At 38.7% G+C, this 13,069-nt stretch overlaps 2 protein-coding genes across 9 annotated transcripts; one reads left to right on the top strand and one right to left on the bottom strand.

Annotated features, from left to right (window-relative positions):
* Nucleotides 1-248: 248 nt before the first annotated feature.
* On the bottom strand, nt 249-10,295 carry dpf2l (D4, zinc and double PHD fingers family 2, like). 5 transcript variants are annotated; one of them, XM_041990842.1, is made up of 11 exons: nt 10,220-10,295; nt 8,898-9,058; nt 8,617-8,724; nt 8,233-8,429; nt 7,570-7,665; nt 7,160-7,244; nt 6,551-6,685; nt 5,776-5,907; nt 4,547-4,659; nt 3,468-3,549; nt 249-1,926 (listed from the first exon to the last, which is right to left on the bottom strand). In XM_041990842.1, exons 1-11 carry the CDS (start codon nt 10,249-10,251, stop codon nt 1,841-1,843), a joined length of 1,227 nt encoding a protein of 408 aa, XP_041846776.1. In that variant the 5' UTR covers nt 10,252-10,295; the 3' UTR covers nt 249-1,840. The 5 variants fall into 5 exon arrangements, with proteins under 5 accessions (XP_041846776.1, XP_041846777.1, XP_041846778.1 ...); XM_041990843.1 differs by having other exon boundaries at nt 7,570-7,662; XM_041990844.1 differs by having other exon boundaries at nt 8,233-8,426.
* Nucleotides 10,296-10,778: 483 nt separating this feature from the next.
* Nucleotides 10,779-13,042, top strand: ttc9c (tetratricopeptide repeat domain 9C). 4 transcript variants are annotated; one of them, XM_041990716.1, is made up of 4 exons: nt 10,779-10,915; nt 11,473-11,827; nt 11,976-12,158; nt 12,504-13,042. In XM_041990716.1, exons 2-4 carry the CDS (start codon nt 11,494-11,496, stop codon nt 12,659-12,661), a joined length of 675 nt encoding a protein of 224 aa, XP_041846650.1. In that variant the 5' UTR covers nt 10,779-10,915; nt 11,473-11,493; the 3' UTR covers nt 12,662-13,042. The 4 variants fall into 4 exon arrangements, with proteins under 4 accessions (XP_041846650.1, XP_041846649.1, XP_041846648.1 ...); XM_041990715.1 differs by having other exon boundaries at nt 10,780-10,920; XM_041990714.1 differs by having other exon boundaries at nt 10,780-10,930.
* Nucleotides 13,043-13,069: the final 27 nt, after the last annotated feature.

Here is a 13,069-nt window from a genome sequence, read left to right as displayed (position 1 = left end):
GTTTTAGGTAAAAAAATGAAATCCCTTTCCATATAACATATTACATACTTGGGGCTCAGTTATCTGCAGAAATAGAAATAGGAGTAAAAGGGAAAAACACACAAAGTATCAACCAGTAACTGACTACCAGTTAATTAAAAAAAGACACAAATACATAGCAATTTAATAATTAAAGACAAATGTTTGAGGGTTTATCTATATACGTATAAAATAAGTCAGGACTTATTTTGAGTCAGTAACAACAGACACAATGTAAAGTGATTTTATTTCAGTCGGGCTAAATCAGCTTCAATACCAAAGAAATGTAAAAAATAAAAATAGTACAACAAAGTACATCATTTTACAAATACTTATGATGAAGGTCTGACATATAAGAATAATGAAATGAATTCAAACATGTCACAGTCATAACAAAAATAGAAAGTCAATACAGTACGTAGAATACATTAGGAGCTATATATTGAAGTGTTTGCTATACCATAGACTTTACAAAATTTTACTAGAAAAAACTCCCAATACCAATGGAATATCAGGTAATAGAAAATGTAAAAAAAAAAAGAAAGAAAAAACAAAACACTTATGTGAGTTTGTGTGTGTTCATACAGGTGCAATCTGCATGCAAATCAGCCTCAGTATGACAAATGATAAAAGCAGCTACAGTTTGTAAATGAGTGTGTTGTGTGGACTTGACAGCAGCTGTTTATGCATGAAAAGACGACACAGCCAAACTATGTTTTTAAAAAGTTGCAAAAACAGCTTTTAGAAAATGAGGCGACTTTCCGATTCCTTTGTCATGTGTTAGGTTTAAAATGGGATAAAATGTGGAACCACTATCAGTTTTCCCAGAAAGTATGACACTATTCACAACAGGAGTGTTAGCTACATCTCAGGATGAATGATGCTGTAAAACATCAGATGAACTCAGTCTGCAGTAAATGCAACTCGTGTAGTGTTTGAAGCGACTGATGTGTTTTGACACTGAATAATGAAAGGCTGTTTTCTTTGTTTTTTTTGTTTTTTTTTAAGAAGCAACGTCATAAGCTTTATGCTAACTTAACTTTACCACCTTCGTGCCACTAATTTAAAACAATCATGCTTAATGGTGCTTGTGATAAGCTCCCTGTGTCGCTGCGAAGCGTCTCATATGATGGATGACCTTGGCACTGGCTGGACGCCCCTCAGGGAAACCTCTTTAAAAACACAGTAAACCGTAAACGCTCCAACAGATCAGACAAGAGTACACAGACAAATGCCACTACAAAGCCCACTAGTGATCAAAGACAATAATTATAATAATTCTAATAATATTCCTTGCCCATGTATGTATTCTTTTGTCACGTTTGTGAGTAAAAATAGAAAATTTGTCAGAGTAAAACTGTTGTCTTGAAGGTCCACACTGTGTCTTTTGAGTGTGAAGGGGGTGCTGATAATTAGCTGTGATGCTAATCCATTTTATCCTGTGAGCTCCCATGGAGACATCAGTTACTATGGTTACTGCATGCTATCGGTTTTGTATGTGTGTAACAGTCCACAAGAAAGTGTGTCTATACTGTATTTGTACACAATAAGTCACACGTTTGATAGCAAGCCTCAAGGACTTGGCAGGCAGACTGGTAGTGAAGGTTTGATCCCCGTGTCAACTGATCTGAGGTCTGTTTTGTTGGAGTCCCCCCCCCAAACCCACTAGCGCTGTATATAACAAAGAAAGATCTGTAAAGCTGATGCGCGATCTGGCTCTGCTACATCTGGACAGAGCCTGGAGCTCTGAACTGAGAAGAGGTCTGACATTTTGGTTGGGGGTGGGGTCCTGGTGGTGAGGGGTGGGCCTCATGTTTTGAAGTCACTCGGAGACAGAGCTCTGGTTCTGCTGGTATATGGAGGCTTTGTCCTTCAGCAGAGCCAGGCACAGGTGGCAGCTCCAGCTCCCTGGTGGGAATAAAAACAGTGAGATGGGGAACAAAATGGGTTACGCTTTCAAAGGACAGGGGTTGCAAATTAGCCTTGGCTAGAACCCTGTATGCATGGCATTAACTTCATAACTTTATGAAGCAATGCTTAATGCATTTATCCTTGTTTAAATAAGCGTGAATAAAGTAGAAATACATTCTTTAATGCAGAATAAGCATTACACTACGTTTAGTAGTCTATAGTTATCTCAGCTAAAGAGCTTCAATTGAAAGAGCTTTCAATTTGTCAGAGAAAAACTATCATCCATGAGACAAATTAAAAATGAACAGGATCAGCAGGTGCAACTACGACATATTCTCCTAAACAGAGATAACTGAACCAAACAAGTTTCCCATAATTACCAGTTTTAACACAGAAAGGTTTACGTAAGTGTCTATTCACAATTTAAGGGAGATTAATCGTCCTTGGCCAGGTTTATTTAGTCTTGACAGAATTATCTGTATTTAAAACTTATTTTATGTTAATCTTGCATATTTTCTGCAGCCTACAATTTTAGATTATCCAAGTCTGTTATCAAATCTCTGCCGTAATAGTTTCACAATGGAAGATTCACCACAAACAACTGGCAGGCCATGCGGCTTCAGATCTTCTGTCTTATAATTCAACATTACTACTTCCAGAATACAGACATTTTCAATGACATAAAGCAGACTTTTGCTATATTGAAGACTTTATTTCTGTTTTACTTTGGCATCTTATGTATATCTTGGCCCACAGGTTCTTGTAATTTATATAACTGGAATTTGTGTTGCCTTACTGATAAAAACTTTCCTTCAAATCACTCTGTTAAGCTTAGCTTCACCTCAGTGTCCATACAATCCCCTTTCTTTAATGTCAGTTTTAAACAATTTGACAATTCAGAACATTTCTAATAAATGATCCATACAATCCTGGGTTTAGTGAACATAAACATACATATAAACATTTTCCACCCATTTTCTAAAGAAACTCACAGTTTGCTTAAATTAATTTCAGGTCATTTTTCTTTTAATGCAAGTGGGAACTGGTAAAGATGGAAGATGTTAATCGACTGTATCATCACTATACAATTAGACACAATGGGTCCTATAATCTTAACAATATTAAATTATCTTCAAAGAGGGTGTTTTATACTGTCCCTCAGGGTTTTTTGTTTGTTGTTTTTTACTTACTAAAATTTTAAATTGAGGGAGGACAACTCTCATACCTTGACAAGTGTCTACTTAATGTAAAAATATTTGCTGTGAATTTACTCAAATAGAACCAGGCTTATCATCCACTTTGATGCCAAGACCACTTGTTTTGGAAAACTCTCCATGCACAGCTTGACTCTAAAGAATACATTTACGTCCAAAAGGTCACATCTCTATGACGACCTCTAGGAGCTCTCTCCACAAACGATTAGAGGATGAGGCAGCACATCAGACCAATTAGGTGGTTTTTGCTTTGCAGGTGACCTTTATAACAGCACACACAAGTCTTTGTAGTCAGTTAACCTCCGCAGTAAAGCAGTAACTTACCCTCTGGTGGTTCGGTCATGGGTGGAGTTAGACAGTACATGTGGTAACCTCGGTCGCAGTCATCACAGAACAGCAGCTGGTCCTGTGAAAACACAACATGTTCAGTCGACTGAAAAGAGCATGTTTTATTCTAAAATGTAAACTACTTCAGGTTGACTGCACTGAGCAGTTATATCCAAGTCATCTGGTGGAAGATGTTCAGCAGTTTAACTAGTACAGTGTGGCTGCGGACCAATATCCATTTAGGTCTATAATTATCATATCTGTTGCCAATACTTCTGCTTCCCAACCACATGAGAAATTATCTCAAGAGATCACCTACAAAAGACTTGCTGATGCTGATGACATTTACAATAAAAGCCCCAAATAAAGAACAAGCCTCAGGCTGCCACAGCTTTATAGAATAATAGTTTAGGGAACTAGAAACTCCTTCACATTCCTCCTGTTGGTAGTGTTTTCCACCAACTTTCTTTCTTTCTGGAGCTATTAATCCAAGAAGAAAAGTCTCACTGTCACTCATGCCTCTTCTTGCACAAACAAAACATAAACTTGTACAACTCACAAGTATGGAGTTTGTAAATCACATATTCCCTGTATGTCCTGACAGGCTGCTGGAAAAATGATTTTCTCTGAATGTTAGCCATCAACTGTAAGCTGTCATTTTTGGTTGTTTAACTACTTATTAAGTCTTGCACTACAAAAATCACAGAACAGTATAAATTCATTTTGAATTAATTTCCTCTGTGGCAAAAAACCAGTCAAGAATCCTCATAGGTCAAATTAGGTGAACCAAAGTGGTTTGTCAAATACAAAGGGAGGAGAAAGAGGTGGATACATATCATTTCAACATGACAAAATTTTATAAAAAAAAAAAAAACAACAAAAAACAAAAAAAAACGGATGGTTGTGGATGTAGTGTACAAATAAGAGAAGGTCATTGTGTACTCTAGGCAAAGAAGCCACAGTATGTGGTTTTGTTTTTGTTTTCTTTTTATTTGTTTGTTTTGTTTTTTTAACTTGACATTTTGCCACGATGTGACTGCGTACAAATTTGCTGAAAACATCCAAAAGAGACTCACATCATTCTCTGAGGTGCCACAAACATTGCAGCACTTGCACTCGATGCATTGCCAGCGGTAGGTCTTCACTGCGGCCATCATTACTGGTGTGAACTGCAGGCACGTCGGGTGGCCTAAAGGAATGAGGAATAGTTATATTTACATAAACATCGCCACAACAGCTGTGCCCAAAACCCACCCTGTAACTGACTAATCATAGCTTAGCAACAGTAACTAACCACAGCAGATATGACAGGATTAAAATCTTTCCACATGATGTAAAAAGCGTAGATCAACAGCTATAACATAAAAAATGTAAGCAAATGTTAGTATGCCCACATAACTACAGTTTAGTTTAGTTCCAGATCACTGACCATCTGCTGTATGAAAACTGGTCCAGGATAAAATAAAACACAGTTTTACCTGACAGATAAATGTAATATACTGTATATCCTACTCCTTGCTTTGTGAACTTTACTTGAATAGTTAAAGTGAAGGCAACTTTTCAATCAACTAATAGAGCTAGCACCAGTTTTCTGGTTATATTTGCTGGTGACAATTAATATTTTAGCACGAGCTGAAGAGTGACCCCCTATATGCAATCTGCTTTAATCTGCCTGTGGCCGTGTCCGAATGTGCACCCTACTCCCTACATTGTGCCCTATATAGGGGTCATGGCATTTTGTCGGAGTGTCCGAATGTCCAGAGAGAAAAAAGGAGGGCACTCAAAATTACCCACAATGCATCTTGAAAAGTAGTGAGCATCGATGGTCACTAGACGGGTCAATATAGACCACAATGCATTGCGGGCAGAAGCTCAACATGGCGCAAGGAGGCGAAAAAATTGAGCTGCGCGAAATTACCTAAAAGCAAACAAAGAATAAACTACAACATGAGGAATAAAAATAAAAATATTTACACACAACTTTGGATTTGGAATGACATCTTGACGCGGGTTGTGGTTGCCATGGTGTCGGGGGTAGTCACGTGGTTTGCAGCGAGGAAAAATTAGGCAGCTTCATGTCCGAATTGTCAAGAGAATGAGTCACTATGTAGTGTGCTATGTAGTGCTGCCCTATGTAGTGATCGAGGGGTTAGGGAGTAGGGTGGACATTCGGACACAGCCTGTGTTTGATTTTAAAGATCCTTTTTTCAAATATTAACCAAGATCTGCTTCTGATAACAATGAAAACTGCAGACTACATTGGCTCTGACTTTGACAGTAAATCAGAGGGATGACTTGTTCCTACCTGAGCGTCCACAGTCTGAGCAGGATACCAGTTCTTCTGATTGGCCAGTCTTTTGGTTTAAGGTGGAGTCTCCCAGACAGAAGTCACAGTAATCGTTTGGCAAAGCAAGTCCGTTGGGACCTTTCTTAGTAGCTGAGCAGGAGAAAATAAAGAGAAGGTATTTAATGCACATTAGGACTGATTCATGACACAATCCAGCAAATGAGTAAGCCAGCAAAAATCATTTAACGTTTCTTAAAACTGCAGGGTCGCTGTCTAAAGATAAACACAATTAGACAGTGATTACTGTTTGCAAATCAAAGTTTTCAATTTTCCAAGTATGAACCTGTTAACGTCACATCTGCCAGCAACAAGTTTTATTCAATCCAAATGACTTATCCCACCCTGAATCATGATCTGTACAAATGAATGACAACTCACAAAACACACCCGTATGTTGAAACATGGCATTGCGTGCACAAAAGAAAAACAATGGCTATGCGATGGATATTGAGGGGAGAAATTTTAAAAAAAAGATGGATGATAATCTAGAAAAAAATGCCCAAAGTCCCAACTTTACAAGCATGTTTCAGTCAGGAACATTCAATATAATTCCCCAAAATCATGAAAATCAAAAACTAAAAAAATGAAAAAGGGGAACAAAAACAGAAAAAAAGAATGAGAGAAAGAGAAATTTCCCTTGAACAAACACATACATGCTACATGGCATGCAACCAAACCTCCCTCCCCTCTCTCTTTCTCTCCGTCTTTCTCTCAGCACTTGAGAGTGACTCACTCTTCTGCTCCTCAGGCTGGCGAGGAGTGGGTGGTGCCTCGATCTCCTCGCGGTCCTCGCCCTCCTCCTCTGCCAGGTGAGAGTGTGTATAGTGGTAGCTCAGGCCTGGACGGTTCTTGTAGCGTTTTCCACAGACTGATACACACACACACCGTCATACAAAAGTGTTATCGTGATGAAAGCTCATTCTAACTCCCTTCAAAAAGGCCCAAGGTGAAAGTTAGCCATTCATCAACCCAAAGCTTTTTTCTGGGTGTATTTTCACATGATTAATTTCTGGCAGACACGCAAGTAGCAAACTCATACACATTTGCACAGTGAGCTGAGACCAACAGGAAGTTACAGAGCGCACACGGAGCATCATCCCAGAAAAAAAAAAAAAAAAAAAAAGTATATATATATTTATAAAAAAAAAAAAAAAAAAAAAAGCATCCAGAAGAGCAACTGCTCCAAAGTCTTTGTTGCAAAGTTTAGTTTTAGGTGAGGTCTTTCAGATTACACCATGCATGGCTAAAGGCTTGTCTTTGTCGTTCAGCAGGGAGCAAAGCAAAAGCCTCATTTGCTATCATGCATGACACAGACAGGTGTTAAAAGCAAGCTGCTACTCACTGTCGCAGGCGTAAGGTTTGTCTCTCTCCTCCAACGCTGCAGCTGCAGCCTCTGTTTTCTTCTTGCCATTCTTATCACTGCGGCCCTAGACAACCAATTTAATATTTGACAAAAATGCCACCACAGCATTAACTATATTCAGTCATTATCTGTACCGCGTAGTCCATTAAGGGTCGCGGGGAAGCTGGAGCCTATCCCAGCATTTTAACAGATGAGAGGCAGGGTACACCTGGACAGGTCACCAGTCCACCACAGACAAAAAAAAGACTATATTTTACTGAATAGAAGCACTAAAACTCTACATGATCACAGTGACACTCTCAAAACTGCAGCATTTAATTACATCTTTTTTGTTTTTTTGGCATCTTGCAAGGAGTAAATAGCTGCAAAGTAACACTTCAGACACTCACCTTAGACTTGCTCTTGCCTCGTCTTTTGGGGGTTTCATCCTCAAAGTCTTCATCATCCAGATCGTCCAAATAGTCATCGTGGTCAAGGACTCTCTGCTGTAATAGTCTAGATTAGTTCACAGCCTAAAATGTTTAAACTTTATAATCCATATTGGCACTTTGTCTGCTACATTCTAAGAATGTGAATGTCCAAAACATGGTCACAACCTCTGATGTGAAAATTTAAGAGGCAAGCAGCAGAACAAATAATCATGTTCAGGTCTGAAATACATCTAAGGTCTGTCTCAGGTCTGAGACATACTGACCCTTTGACTTTATCAGCATATTCATACTGTTATCTCAGTCTGGTGAATAAACCTAGCTACACTATTTATTTTTAACAGAGTGTGGTGCAAAAATTACAAGTCAGAAAAAGAGGGAAGTTTGTTATAATATTATGCATTTGACATTATAATGGAACAAGTTTCATTTTTACAAAACCTCATAAAACAAGAAAACTTTGGTCTTTAAATGAAATCACTTCAGAGTGCTTGATAATTTTCTTTAAACTACCTGGTGCTGCAGCCAAATTAGGATTTGCACTTTTAAAATAAAACTATGATTTCATCATCAGTGATACTGAATATCTGATGTATTTTGTTTTTTGTTAAATTTGAGCCTAACCTTGCGGATGCGTCCAGAGGATGTGTGAGTAACTGTCGATGTAGCAGGAGGCTCAACGGTGGCTGGATCGTCCTCAGGGCCGCGGAGATCCGACACGCCGCTCCTCCTTTCAAGAGGCTCCCCTTTCAGCAAAGCTTCCAAGCTGCTTCCATCCACTGCTCCCAATGCATCACGCTTCAGACCCAACTCTAAATCTGCTGCAAGTACCAAACAGAACAGAAATACATGCATTGACATGAAAACTAAATCGGACAAATAAAAATTAAAACTGATCAACCAATATAAAAAGGTCTGTTGCTTACTAATAAAGATTAAAATTTACAGGTAAAGGCTTTACCAGAATAAACAAATATGATGGAAAAAGTTTTTCAGTGAAAGCGGTACCTGCTTTGAGTGGGGGGAAGGCCAAGCGGGGGTCCTCAGGTGGATGGGAACGCCGTTTCTTCCTCCAACGACGAGCTGGGTAAGAGTACAGCTGGCCTGGAGCTAAACCTGATGCAACACAAAGGGGTAAAAGTTGCCGTAACAAAAAAAAAAAAAGGTTAAGTTTTTGAGGCTGTATTGATCATTACAATTAGTTGAGCTTTAATAAAATGTTGCCATTATTTGATTATATCATAAAACAATAGCAGAACTAAAATTGAGCTCATAATCATGCTATATACCTGTGCTCCGATGTCTTTTCTCCATCCAGATGTAACAGTTTGACTGTGCAACACCAGTCTGAGAGTCCAGAAAAGGCATGAGGATGCTGCGCTCAGCACAGAGACGAGCATTGTAGCTATGACACTGCTCCATGGCATCTCTATAATACTGCTCTCCCAGCCTGAAATGCGAAGACCGAACACGGACAGGTCAAATAACACAGCCTTGGGTAGTTTGGTTCTACTCACTGCTGAATACATATTGAAAAAGATAAAATGTAAAGTTAAACTGTAGTAGTAGAATATAGCACTTTGTATTGCCTTTTATTCTGGCGACTAACAACATTTACTTTCCATTTAAATCCGTTTAAGTCCTAAAATAGATCTGTGGTGTTGTAACAACTTGGAAACATGTATTTCTTTAATATACTAAGCAGTTGTCATGATAATTTTCAGACAAGGGAAATATTGTATACTCCGTATACTCCACGAATTAACTTGACCTTGTGCATAAGTCATTAACTGTTTTTATGGGGCTCTCAATTGCATTTTTCCTTTTTTTGTGTCTTAATTTTGACTTAGACATGTATGAAGTTGAACAATGACCTTTATGGAATGAGCCGCTAAGTTTTTGATTATCATTATACTACTTACTAGCGCACTGTAGTACTATCTTCTAAAATATTGCACTCCTCTGACTCTTTAGTTTATAAATGTCTCATTTGCCATTGCGTTATAACATAATAATTACAAGAGTTTAGTGCTATCATCGATGTAGCTAAAAATAATAATTATGAGTAAATGCATTCTTCATAAATTCGATATTTACGCTCAATGCATTTGCCAACGTGTATCACACTGCCTTCTGAGCCAGATTTTATGTTTAATATTCGCAGGACCTTTATAACGATGTGTCACATTAACTGTAACGGTAGAGTACTGACAGAACAAAAGGTTGATTGTTAGCAACAAAGCGCCCGCCAAACTGATAGTTCAGTGTAGAATTAACGCGTCCCTTCATTCACGAGCGGCTGACTAAACCACTTTACTGATATTGTGTGTACCACGGTAAACACACCCACTAGTTGCAGAGTTAGACATAAATAGTGGTCTCACAATGGGCTCGGCTCATTTCCAAGTGTCCATAGCTAACAAGCTAACATTAGCACAAAGATAACGTAATTCTCTTGGGAGAATTATTGTATGCCACAGTAACGATACGATATGTTTATGTTTCTCAGTAATTCATTGAAAGCATACACAAACAACAGCACGAACACATTCATGCAACTGCTCGTTTCACTCTTAGAATGAATAAAAAAGAAAAAAAAGGGTAAACTTACACTTTCACAACACTGTCGACGGCCGCCGCCATATTTGCTTATTGCGGTTGTGTGGAGTGTAATTGCGCATGCGTACATATGTTGACGACAGTAATGCCTCTCACAAGAGCGAAATAAAGACGCGAGCGTTACAGCAAACACTCCCAACATTTACGGTCTAAATACAGCCCCACAAAAAGAAGCAGAAAATAAATTGTGATGTCGTCCCCCTCCCCAAAAAAAAGCAGGCGTTGAATTTTCTCTTACTATGTTGTGGCCCGTGAGACCAGTATTTAATTTGGACGACGTTTGTGAGGATATGGAGATGCTAAATATATTTAGAAAAGAAATTAAACAGGAGACCACAAAATAATATATCGTACAAAAGGGCAAGAATACAATGAAAATTTAGAATATTTTTACACATTAACGAAAGGATCTAAAAACAAGTAACTAATAATTATGTAAGAAGCATAAATATAAATGCTGTGAAATTATTTGCATTTGTTGGTATGTAGTATGTGCGGGTAGGTGAAGGTAGGGCATGCAGCAGTAGACGGGTTAAGACAGAGGGAGGCGGTAATCCAACAACATAAGATGCCATATAAATCCAAAGAAGAAGAAGAGAAACGAAGAACGGAAGGAAGCGCATTTACTACCAGCAGAATGATTGTCATCTGCCATAAGTAGCTGTTAATTAATCTTATCTTAACTGCAGTAAGGTATAATAAATTATGCATCATATATCTAATCTGCTAATAAACAAATATGAAGACGTGCTGAAACTAACTTTGGGAAAGTCGGTGCTTGTAGAGGCGAAGTTAGCTGCTAGCTTGGTTAGCTGTAACGGTAACGCCTGTCGTTAATTGTTTTTAGAATGATTTTATGTAAACATTGTGAAATAAGCCTTATAGCTTTCGTAGCACTACATTTACATCAGTAGAATGTTTTCTAAGATGGCAGGAATTTTGTTTTGTATAGACAACTAAATGTAGAGCTTCAGATTTAGTTCCTCAGCCGTTGTAATCAGTCGTTACTTAGCAACAACCGCTACTAAACTGAGTTTAAGGAGAATTAATAAATCACCCCAAAAGCTGGGGTTTGAGCCACCTGAAATAATAAAATAATGCTGGTTAATTGGGGGCGGGGTATATATTATTTAGATTATCCATTCTATTTAAGCAACAATGAAGATTTTAAGTCTTTTGTGAGATTAGATGAATTCACTGTATTAATAACTAATTAATTTACATATGTCTTTTAATCTTCATCAGCTGTTTAGGACCACCACAGAAATGGAGGCTGCAGGAGCAGAGGGCGGTCTGAATGGTCAGGGAGCAGCGGCAGGAGAGTCAGGTCTTCCTGGACACAGAGTGACTACTGCGAAGCCAGTTTGGGCATTGCTGGAAGAAGCAGTGCAACTGAAAACCGAAGGGAATGCTTTTTATAGAGAGAAGAACATTCGCTCAGCCATTGGTCGTTATCACCGTGCTCTGCTGGTACTTCGAAGCCTGGACTCTGATGTGATGGCATCAGTGAAAGGCTTTGGACCTGAGAAACCCTCTCTGACATCGGAACAGGACACTTTACTCAGAAACACACAAGTGGACTGCTACAATAACCTTGCTGGTAGTTGACACTTGTGACCATTACTTGAATGCATCTTGTTTTTTGCTACGCTTTCTTCAGCTTAAACTTTAGTTAAATCATTGCATAAAGATACAGTGGGATGGTTACATATTTGTGTGTGAATCATATATGCATATGTCTGTTTCAGCCTGTTTGCTACAGAGACAGAGTGTTGATTATGCTCGTGTGCTGGAGTACAGTCTGCGAGTGTTGCAGTGGCGACCAGGTAACATCAAAGCACTGTACAGAGCAGGAGTAGCGACTCTGGAGATCGGGGATGCACAAACAGCCAAACAGTACCTTACACAGGCCAGCAGAGCGCAACCTAATGGTAAGAGAGCCAGGACACATTGATATCTACAGCAAGTTAAAGCAGGTGTCATTTACTAAGGGTAGTTTCCAAAAGCACCACATCACCTGCTTCAGCACTGTTATCATCTAAGCAGGATGTGTTCAGCTATAGCACTGTTGTTTACGTAAAGCATATTAGGTGGTAAAGTGCTTAAATTAAATGATGAAAGCAAGTGTGACTTAGTTTGGCTTCACAAAACAATATAGGACTCTAAAAACTACATGCAATATTTCAGGTTAATTTTCTTTGGCCTTTTCCTGTATTGTTAAGTGTTTATGTGATACACCTTTCAAAAACAAAAATTAAAAAAAAATTCTTTCACAGATGCCAGTGTTAGGAAGCACCTGCAGAGGGCAGAAGAGAAACTAAATCAGGAGCTGCAAAAAGAGAAAGCCATGTATCGAGGCATGTTCTCCTCCAGCCTGAAAGACAGCACTGAAGATGTGATTAACCAAACCAACAGAGCTGGTGACGGAGTTTAGACAAACCGCTCAATAAGCCAAATAAAACCTCAGCCTGAAACAGAGTGTACAACTTCAGCAGCACAGTTACTCAGTCACTCGATAATGTTACTGTCATCGTTATGAGCTTGAAGTCGGCCTAATAAAATAAGGACTGTACACTATACAGACTGATAAAAAGCAGTCAGTGGGACAGTAAATTTCTTGCTGCTGAAAATAGAAAGCCGAATACAGACGAGTCAGTTTCCTAGCAACGCTGAATGAACGAAAGTCCAATATCCTGTGCTTGTGAACATTGAAGAGACTCTTGATGCACTACTCAGATGCCTTTGTGATTGCAGTTGTCTGTTCAGTGATGTTATCTTGATTTTTCTGAGTCTCAGTAAAATATTTTTTAAATAATTCCCAGTTTCAGATTTGTTTTTATGG

Source organism: Melanotaenia boesemani, chromosome 7 (assembly GCF_017639745.1).
Source record: "Melanotaenia boesemani isolate fMelBoe1 chromosome 7, fMelBoe1.pri, whole genome shotgun sequence".
Lineage (NCBI taxonomy): Eukaryota > Metazoa > Chordata > Actinopteri > Atheriniformes > Melanotaeniidae > Melanotaenia > Melanotaenia boesemani.
Note: the sequence above shows the minus strand (reverse complement) of the source record. Positions and strands in the feature narration are given on the sequence as shown.

What these genes read in the sequence shown, in the direction of transcription:
- dpf2l (XM_041990842.1), bottom strand. Translation starts at nt 10,251, where the DNA reads ATGGCGGCGGCCGTCGACAGTGTTGTGAAAGT. An exon ending in CCAGCCTGAGGAGCAGAAGA is followed by an intron (nt 5,908 to 6,550) that starts GTGAGTCACTCT and finishes TCTCCTGCTCAG; the next exon opens with CTACTAAGAAAGGTCCCAAC. An exon ending in GTGGCACCTCAGAGAATGAT is followed by an intron (nt 3,550 to 4,546) that starts GTGAGTCTCTTT and finishes GTGTTTTCACAG; the next exon opens with GACCAGCTGCTGTTCTGTGA.
- ttc9c (XM_041990716.1), top strand. Translation starts at nt 11,494, where the DNA reads ATGGAGGCTGCAGGAGCAGAGGGCGGTCTGAATGGTCAGGGAGCAGCG. An exon ending in CTGCTACAATAACCTTGCTG is followed by an intron (nt 11,828 to 11,975) that starts GTAGTTGACACT and finishes TGTCTGTTTCAG; the next exon opens with CCTGTTTGCTACAGAGACAG. An exon ending in CAGCAGAGCGCAACCTAATG is followed by an intron (nt 12,159 to 12,503) that starts GTAAGAGAGCCA and finishes ATTCTTTCACAG; the next exon opens with ATGCCAGTGTTAGGAAGCAC.